The sequence below is a fragment of the Amaranthus tricolor genome, chromosome 8 (assembly GCF_026212465.1).
Source record: "Amaranthus tricolor cultivar Red isolate AtriRed21 chromosome 8, ASM2621246v1, whole genome shotgun sequence".
NCBI classification, from domain to species: Eukaryota; Viridiplantae; Streptophyta; class Magnoliopsida; order Caryophyllales; family Amaranthaceae; genus Amaranthus; species Amaranthus tricolor.
This window is the reverse complement of record NC_080054.1, coordinates 26,400,939-26,411,019: the sequence shown is the minus strand read 5'-3', so window position 1 is coordinate 26,411,019 and position 10,081 is coordinate 26,400,939. Positions and strand designations below refer to the sequence as shown.

General features: G+C 36.3%; 1 protein-coding gene across 1 annotated transcript; it reads left to right on the top strand.

Annotated features, from left to right (window-relative positions):
- The first annotated feature begins 3,810 nt into the window (after positions 1 to 3,810).
- On the top strand, positions 3,811 to 9,764 carry LOC130821155 (uncharacterized). The gene is made up of 5 exons (XM_057686815.1): positions 3,811 to 4,048; positions 4,440 to 4,565; positions 4,663 to 4,829; positions 7,611 to 7,797; positions 9,316 to 9,764. Exons 1-5 carry the CDS (start codon positions 4,016 to 4,018, stop codon positions 9,481 to 9,483), a joined length of 681 nt encoding a protein of 226 aa, XP_057542798.1. The 5' UTR covers positions 3,811 to 4,015; the 3' UTR covers positions 9,484 to 9,764.
- Positions 9,765 to 10,081: the final 317 nt, after the last annotated feature.

Sequence of the window (10,081 nt, the reverse complement as noted above, 5' to 3'; positions counted from 1 at the left end):
CCATATACATAATTTTTAGTTTGGACTTAAAAACTAATTTTAGATAATAGTCGAATATTTTCCTAGAATATTGCAAATTAAAAAATTAATTCCCACATTGCTTGAAATGGGATTCTATTTCCCACATTACCGTCCACGTAGGATAGGTGTGAGAAATTTTTTATTTTTTTATTTTTTTAATATAACCACTACATGAAGTGGCGGTTTTGTTTAGGGATCTGAAGTAAACCGCTAGATGAAATGGCGGTTTGTGAATTTTTAATTTTTTTTAAAAAAAAATAATAATATTGAGTAAACCGCCACTTCAAGTGGCGGTTTTGTAGCAATACAAAACAGCAGCTTCGAGCATTTGTTCACTTCATTCCATTTTCCTCTTTGCTTCTTGCTGCCGGTATTAGGTTAAAAAAAAAATTTCTTCACTCTCATTTATTTCAAATTTACAATTCCTCTCATTCAACTAAACTAATCAACTACATTTCCATCTTCTCCTTGTGTACTAGTTCATTTTCATCCTCATTTAAGGTATGAATAAAACCCTAATTTTTTTTCAATATGCAAATTGTTTTTTTGTTCATTATTGTTTTCAATTGAAGTTATAAATACGTTGATTGTTTGTTACATTCTCTTGTTATCATGATTTAAGCTTACATTTTACACATTTGTAGTTGAATTTTATGATTTGGTTTGTATGCATATAAAGTGTTTGATGAAATGCTTCAATGAAAGTTTATTACTTTGTAGGGTTAGTTTAATGGTTTAGTATATATTCATGGTATTTTTAGCTTTTATATTTGAAATGAACCTTCTAATAAGTGTTCTAATACCTTAATATCACAAATTCTTGTATTCAAATTTACACCTCCCTTACTCACAATCAACAATTAAGTGTATGTGAAATCACATGAAAAACATGTTTGTATTTGCAGAATATGGATCATTATCCCGTTATAGTGTATTGGGGTGGGGAAGTAAGTTATACTAGATCCGATGTTGGGTATAATGGAGGATTAAATACAATGATGTTTATCCATCGTCAAAATACGACTTTTGAGGTGTTTGTTAGCAAAGTCTATGATGTAATTGGTTGTGATCGCAACTCTTTTATGTTAAAAATGGAGGATTAAATATTTATGTGATTTTTAAAACACTAATGTATGTAACAGCGATAATGGAGATACCGGGCTCAGTTGATCTATCAGTGCTTACGCTTCAGGCGACACACAGGAGCGTAGCTGTGTGGGAGGGCTCCACTGCCCAATTGGTTACTCGTCAGCACTACCAGGCGAGTACGTTACACTGGGAGGTAGATGATAGGGCATTAGAGGTAGTCAAGTTAGCTGGTTTCAGATACATTCACAGGTTGTTGGGCGGGGGCTTAGAGCTCGATCGAGCTCTTATCACTGCATTGGTGGAGAGGTGGAGGCTGGAGACTCATACCTTCCACCTCATAGTTGGCGAGTCAACGATCACGTTGCAAGATGTGGCAGTTATAATGGGACTGCCCATTGAAGGACAAGTAGTGATAGGTCATGGAGAGGGAAATTGGCCAGCATTAGTTCATGAGCTACTAGAGATTTGGCCTGAAAACCCTCAAGACCCCACACAACCGAAGATCATCGTTGGACGTCATTGAAGCTGACTTGGCTCCGAGAGCATTTTAGCGCGTTAGAGGATGACGCGGATGATGTAACGGTTGATAGACATGCATCTTGTACGTGTTTGGATGCATCTTGTTTCCAGACAAGAGCGGCGACTCGGTACAGTTGATTTATCTCCCTCTACTGGGAGACTTGGAGCGCGTAGATGAGTACAACTGGGGAAGTGCTACCCTAGCGTATCTGTATCGTAACTTATGTCGAGCATCTCGTAAGGGTGCCAAGGACATTGGTGGCTGCTTGATGTTGTTACAGATATGGTCATGGGAGCACATTCATATACGGAGGCCCATAATTCAGACGATTCGACCCGATGGGCAACATATTCAGGAAGATGACGCGGATGATTTTGAACCGATGTTAGGGTTACATCATCGTCGCGGAATGGATCCTTTAGTAGTAAGGTAGCAACACTCAATTCACTATTCAAATTCATAATTTCACTATTTTATGATACATGAAAATGTTAAACAATGTTCATTTGTTTGCAGCTGGCTTCGCGTATATCTTTCGAGATCCCACTCCCCACATACTCTCGTCTACTACAGAGACGCACTTGATTGACAACGGGACGAGCATGTTATTAACATTTACTATTTGTATTAGTTATGAATAAATTGTATATATTACTGAGCATATTGATTTCTATTACAGATGACATGGCAGCCTTACACAGCGGCTAAGATGGACGCTCTACCACATATATGTACATCGGGCCACGAGATTTGGAGATCGCGTTGTCCACTTATTTGCTTTGACATTATCGAGCTACAGCTCCCGGATCGTGTCATGCGTCAATTCGGTTTGGAGCAGGTTATTCCGCATGCCTGTGACACCCAACCTCAACTACATGCGATTGATCGAAGGACTGGGTACAAGAACTACGTCGTATGACATAGATTGCACGTAGATGCGCGGAGTGACCGAGCATCTCGTTTGGTTCGAGGAGATAACTTCACAGGTCATAGCTCTGGTATGTACATGAGTTGGTACATGCATATCTCCATATTACGCCTAACGAACACCACATTTGCGCAGCCAGGATCAAATTACCATCCGACATCCACGTTACTGGTACGTCTTCTTTCAACACTCATAACATACAGTAATACTTTAATGTCAGTCTTTTAACAATATAATGATAACATACAGGCTGAGCGCATCCGATCGGTGCTCATACAGTGCAATGACACGATTCAAGGGGCCACTACATCGCCAGTTGATGTGGGGTATCGGCTATGTTCTCAGACCCTAGGCTCCATTAACGCGTCATTGACTGATACATTAAGTCAGGCGGGGTATGAGTACCTCATACCGACTTCACCTATCATTGGCGAGGTAGATGACACATTCCACACTCCGTCTCCACGGAGTTCAGCCCACTGAGGTAGCTCTTCCGGAGGATCCAGTTCTCGGTCTACAAGAGGTTGCCAACGTTCATCTACTCGAGGTCGGTCTTCCAGATTGTCATCGACATCTGGTACTATGTCGCCATTCGTTCCTCCAGCTTCTATCACCACTCGTCCTCCACATCCATCGCCTCCGCAAAGGATCATCACATATCAGCGTGCTAGTCAACGACGAGCTCCTGCTCTTAATGTCATTGCGGAGGTTGACGAGTTCACACCATCATCATCAACCGGTGCGCAAACCAAAAGGGGCGGGGGATTGTAGGTTAACAAACTTTGTATATTCTTATATGATTTGAACTTCTTGTATGACTTTTCATGATTATAATATATCTTCGCATTATTTTCATAATTAATTTTTTCAAATCAAGTTGGTTCGTAATTGATTAATATGGAATAGATGGTATTGGATTAGTTTAATGCAGGTTGCGCTAACTGTTTAGGGGAAATCAAAGAAAAAAAATTGCAGGCCACAAACCAAACCGCCACATGAAGTGGCTGTTTTGCATGGACCAAACCGCCACCTGAGATGGCGGTTTGCCTTGGACCAAACCGCCACTTCATGTGGCGGTTTAGTGCTTAAGGCAAACCGCCATCTCAAGTGGTGGTTTTATCTAAAAATTTTTAAAAAAATAATTTTCCACGTGGATGGTATTGTGGGATATATTTTCTTATTTAATGCAAAGTGGGAATTAGTTTTATTTTGATCAATATAATGGAAAAGATTCATAATAGTCAATTACTAAATTTTTTTTACTGTTTGACGGATCAGAAAGCCAAAAGTATCAGCGCAGGACTGAATTTCAAATTTGAATTGTGCTACATTTATCGGAAACTGAGAAGTCCAGTGTATTCTTCTCGCGCTTGGAGGAAGAGGAAGAGGAAGAGGAAGAGAGTGACTGAGTGACTGAGTGATAGAGAACGGGAATTCCTTTTCAAAGTTAGGGCTCTATGTCCATCGCCGTACCAATTGAGCCAGATATGGTAAGTTCATCAGATTACTCTTTTTCTCCACTCAATTCTTATCTCAATTACTTACTTTTCAAACTTTGCAATTCAATTGAATGTGAATGTTGTCAAGTAACCAATTCAACTAAAAGCTTAAGCTGATGGTTGAGCCCCAAGATATGTTATATACTCTAACACGCCCCCCACACGAGACCCCATTGGGCTAGAAGTGTGGATGCGCATAGGCGCTGAATATTCCACTTTAAATGAGGGGTGGTTGAGATTCGAACCCGTGACCTCTCACGTTGGCTTCTGATACTATGTCAAGGAACCAATTCAACCAAAAGCTTAAGCCGATGGTTGAGGCCCCAAGATATGTTATATACTCTAACAAATGTGAATCTATTTGTTGTTTGATGAACTAAAGGGCGATTCATCGGATGAACTTGAACCGTTGTTTGACTACCGTCGAGTGCAGCCCGTTAATTTTGTCGACCTTGAAGATTCTGATTCTGATTCTGATTCTAAGCGAAGAAGAATTTCTAAATCTGCGGTATTTTTTGATTGTTTTTTCCTTTCTGATTCTTACGGTTTTTGTGTTAGTTTGCGTTTGTAATGATATTGTGATTATAATTAACTTGTTACCGTAGAATAACAAGCAAGATGCCATTAATGGAGAAGGAAAATCAGTGGAAGTGATTGATTGTGATGATATTGATGAGAAAGAGAATTGGTTGCCTCCTCCTCCCCCTCCTCCTCCTAACAATGTAGCTCCTTCATCAAAGCTACACGATGAAGCCACTATTAAGGAATTGAGGTATTAATCCCTTCTTTTCATCCTTTATGATTCATGCTTTAATTAACCATTAATAAAACAAACTTAGAAGGGTGTTTGCCTAGAATAATACAAACTTTTGTTTAATTATAAATTTCACCTTTGTTTTTTGTCAAATATCTACTATAAACAAAAACGGGTATTATTCTAGGAAAACACTTCTAAGTTAGTATTATTAATGGTTAATCAAAAGTTAGTATTGTTGTAGGAAAATCAATAAATGTTTGTATTATTCACTGTAATTTTTCTTTTTTAATATGCTTGAGGACCTTCTTTTTAAGTCTTTCATGTGAGAATATAACAACTTTATATCAAAAACTTTGTCCCGTTGCTTATTTAGGAAGAGTCAAGCTTAGTTGGATTTCCTCCCATCTGAATCCTTACTATCAATGTATTATGCTTTGTTTGATTGAGCAAAAAAGAGGGAAAGTAAGGGTGAGGAAATGGGGGAGTGATTTTTCATTTGGATCAAACAAGGAGAGGATGAAACTGGAAGGACATTCTTTATTTTTTGTGAGAAACTAGTCTTTCATGAAGAGGAGAGACTTGGAAGGAAAACCCACTCTTTTTTTCCTCCCCTTCCCCTTATCGTTTCTTCCGTTTCTTTTACTTTCTTCCTCTTTCTTTATCCAAACGTGTGCTTAATGAATGGCTTTGTATGTGACTTACCCTGTTTGAAACATATGCTGTCTTTACTAGTTATTTAATCCATGTTTTGAATCCATTTATTTTATTAATTTTCTTTTCTAAATGACACAATCATATTATTGAACAAATTTTCAACATGTCTTGTTTTTTATAGATTTGAATGTATTAAACACATTTTGAATAAGGATATTTAACAAAAAAAAATCTCTGTATTTGGGGGGGAGGGGGAGGTAGTGAATTCTTTCCCCTACCTCTAATATTGTGGTGCCTGCCTTAGCTATAACATATCCTTTGCTTGACGACTATGATGTAGAGTTTTTTTGACTATGCATGTACATTTGTCCAATTTTACTTTTTCTTGCTTAGCCTATGTAAGCAATCGCACACGTATGAGGAGTCTCTAGCATCACTCTTCCAAAAAGGTAGAAGTAAGCAATGGTGGGCTAGTTGATCACTTATTGTGCTATGGAATCTTGTATTATAGGGCTTTGTCAAATTTACTTGTGTAAATCTCTTAATTAGTTATGGTTTTTAATATTCAATTGAATGAGCAGTTAGTGAGAGTCTTGTTTTTTCTCCATATCAATTTCTACTTCTTAAAACTTTAGATTAACCATTATGAATCACACCATTCTATATCACCCTTGTTTTGTAAAAGTTTGTGCCCTTGAACCTGTAAGCAAGAAATGGATATGTGGAACAAGCTAATGCTTGATAACGTTCAATAAGATAGTTTTGGACCATAATTGGCGCCACACTAATAAAATCGACAAAAACTTTATTGATGTGTGCCACCGTACTAGAGTGGTCTTATCAATGATGCAGGTTTAAATATATCTATCTATCTAGGTGCATTTTCGCATACTTGCAAATGGAATAATGGATTATCACTACAAGGTTTATTATTCAATGTTATGAATCGATGGATGTCATAAGTGCTGATAGTAACATGATTGATTACAAATAATTGCTAGCATCAAACTGCTGTGTAGGGTGATTGATAGTGGCTGGTTCATGTCAGTGGTAAAGCCATGTTAAGCAGTTGTCTCTCTATATATTGAACTTAGATGAAATCTTTTATGTAGTGCTTTTTATGAATAGTAGTAACGTAAATGTATCCTAATACTTGTCAATGTAGACATGAGACAGTCATGCCTCTGCTAGCACACATGTAAATCATAAAATCTGTTTACAACACAAAAAAAAAAAATTGTAGATTTAATGTTTTTATATTATGAATTATGTCGGATGTTCTGATTAGAATATTGATCAAGGTTCTCAACTTACTTGGTTATAATAATAAGTGTAATCCAAGTGCAATTTTTTTTATGTACATATGTTTGATTAAGTAGTTGGAGTTGATTTGGTTGATATAGCAGTAATTAGAGGCAAACTCTAAGGAAAATTATTTTTTTTTATTAGCTTATAAACAAGTGACGTTGATGTAATGCAAATGCAAAAGTTGATGTAGGGTAGGGACTGGAACAAAGAGTGAAAGAGTTCAATTAATGAGCAGAGATAAAGTGGTTGGACTAAAGGTAGATAAGTAGGTACATTTTAGAGATATGTGTGCTAAAAAATGGAGAAAGTAAGAAGTGGAAGCTAAGAATGCTCTTGATCATTAATTTTGTGATGAGTAAAAATTTCATTAAACATATATGATTGTAGTTTAAGAGTGTGTCTATTGTAATTTCTGAATGTCGACTATGTTCTATAGATTTAGACCACTTCTTTACAGTTTTTCACTTTATATTTTATTTCATTGGTTTTATTATTTTCTTAAAGTGCATGTTTTTGGTTCAAAGAGAGTCTCTGGAAGCAATATATTTCGAGTTCAGATCATTAAATTCTACTCACACTGATGTTCTCTAAAACAGTTAAAAGTTTCAAATTAAAAACAAATGAAATGGTGCCTAGTTCCTCTTGGAAAAATAAAAAAGGGAAATAAAATGCTCTCATAGTTCATTTAGAAACTAGTTAAACTTTTCTGCCGTGTCAAAGGATTTTCTTTTGTATTATTCAATTTGTTGGAGGGTCAAGGAGCTATTTCATCTAGTGTTCTCTGTTTCCTTGGACGTTATTTGATCTTTCTTTGGGAATCTGTTATCTCTGCAGGCGTAAAAAGCTGGAATTGGCAACATTGGTCCAGTCATTACAAGCTGCAGAAGAAGCTGCAAATGTACCATTCTCACCCTCTTTTACGGAGGGCACTAAGGAAACATCAGAACCTGCATCTGATCGGACAAAGATAGTCATATCTATCCAAGACAAGAATGTAACTAAACAGTATCGCATATTTGCAGTATGTCCTTTTCTCTGTCATTCTTTTTTTTTTTACAGCTCGTTGGTTATCATAGTATGTTGCATCATCTAGAGCTAGAGGTTTGTCAATAAAAGTATGATGCAACTTCTGGAAACAGATCTTTTTCTGGGTCTTTTCTCTTTTGCAAGCTTGAAGCACCAGCATACCATACTGTTAACTAGACTTCTAAACCCAAAGGGTATTTGAAACTAGGGTTTTGCTGCCTCACTGCAGACAAATATAAGGAGACTCATTTTGGGCTGTGCAAAAGGTGTATTGTGTGACCTTGATTTCAAAGTTAAACCAACAGGCTAAATAATTTGCAGATTTAACTACTTGCTGACGCTAGTGCTTAGCTGGCCTTTGTTGACATTATGTTTGATTAGTCCATTTAAATTATTAATGTCAATTAGAGTGTTTTAGCTTTTTGAAGACGGATATAATTATAAAATTTTACTTAAAAATTTGCTCCTTTTAATAATCACAAGTTTGGTTTTTTACTTTTTATAAAGAAAATGCAATATTTGAATTGTTTTGATTGGACTTCCGCTGTAAATTGTACTGTCAAGCTCAACAGGCAAATGTGAATAATCAGTTGCTTGATATGTTGCCTGATATTCTGCAAGTTGTAAAATGTATGGTTTTCTGGCACGAGCGTAGCTGTGAACCTGTAATCACTATTCTGCTAGTTGTATAACTAAACAGTTTTGTAGATCATGCACATATGCAGCAAAGGTTTTAGTACTTTTGTAGATTATGCACATATTCTGTTAGTTGTGAAAAATTAACCACTATATGTTGCACAACTGCTGTTAACGTGGTGGCTTGCATGATTACATCACACAAAAACCAAGGGGGCACTATGAATTGATAGTCGAATTAATTCAGATTTTAAATTGGCATACGTGATGATCATGGAACCGTTCACTTGTAGTTTTAGATTAATTATTTCACTAATAAATAATCTACATATGTTTGGTCTTTAATTTGACATTATTTTGACGATATTTTCCTCATTTATAATATGAGTTTAGCCGAGAATCGAGTTTTGTCTTAGTTGGAGCAAATACTACTTTTTTCAGGTAATGTTAGCCCTTCTCTTCCCTCAGCCTATCTTGTAATATAAAAAGAATATCTGTTTAGCTTAATTTTTTACATTTAAGTGTTTATTTCCCGAAGGGACTTCTGCATAGAAGTTTTGTTATTCGTGTCAAGTCCCAAAGTACGTGAATTGCATTTGGGCTGTGTTTACCCCTTAGATGCTGGAGTTGTCGATGTGCTTCTTTGGGAGCTTAGTTTCTTAAAGATAAATTTTCTCAAACAATAGGAAACGAAGAATTAAATCAGAGAAGCTGAGGCATTAATTGAACTAGAGCTTAACTTAGAAATTGAATTAGAGGTCAGCGGGTTAGGAGTGCGTAAACTTTTACAATTGTTCCAGGACATAGCTTTGTCGTGCGTGTTTATGATTTCCCAATACTTTTTAGTTGTGTTGTAAGCTTTTCCTGTTGCGTACAGGATGAAAGATTTGAGCAGCTGTTCAAGAAGTATGCACGTAAGGCGAATATTGATGTACATAAGCTAGTATTTTCTTTTGACGGTGAAAAAGTTGATCCAGCATCAACGCCAAAAGACCTTGACATGGAAGACGACGATCTTATTGAAGTACATGTGAAGGCGACCTAACGAGGCCGGGATGATCTTTGGCTTTACTTCTCATGTGAAGGCAAACTACTATGTTCAATGTAAATGGACATCAATAGCTCTTCCTTTACCTTTTTTTGTAATAAATTTTGTTCTTTTGACAGTATATCTATGGCATGAAGCGAATAGTTTTGCGTTTATGTGTAGAATTTTGCTCAATTCAACAAAATGGTTGAGTTTACGTGCTGCGACACTTTCATTTACGTGAATTATAAATGATGTTTACTATTAAAGGTTAATAAAAAGGCTAAGGTTATGTTCAATTGTTCTACTAGATCCAGCCAAGGTGAAAGAAGAGCATTATTACTCCTATTATCTCCTTCAGTTTGTTACATTTGGTTTTAGTTTTAATTGGTTGTTAATGGTGCTAGTATGGAATGACCAATGAAAAAGTTTAAGAAGGAAGAAGTAGTGAGTAATCAGTAGAAGGTACTAAGTGCCAGTTAAAATGCAGTAAGAGGCGCTTTCAGCAAAAAAAATCTATAAATGTTGGAAAATAATCAATAGTATGAACTTTTACAGTAGATGAACAGTAGGTGGGATTATTTAGTATGATTTTTTATTAATTAAATAAAAAACA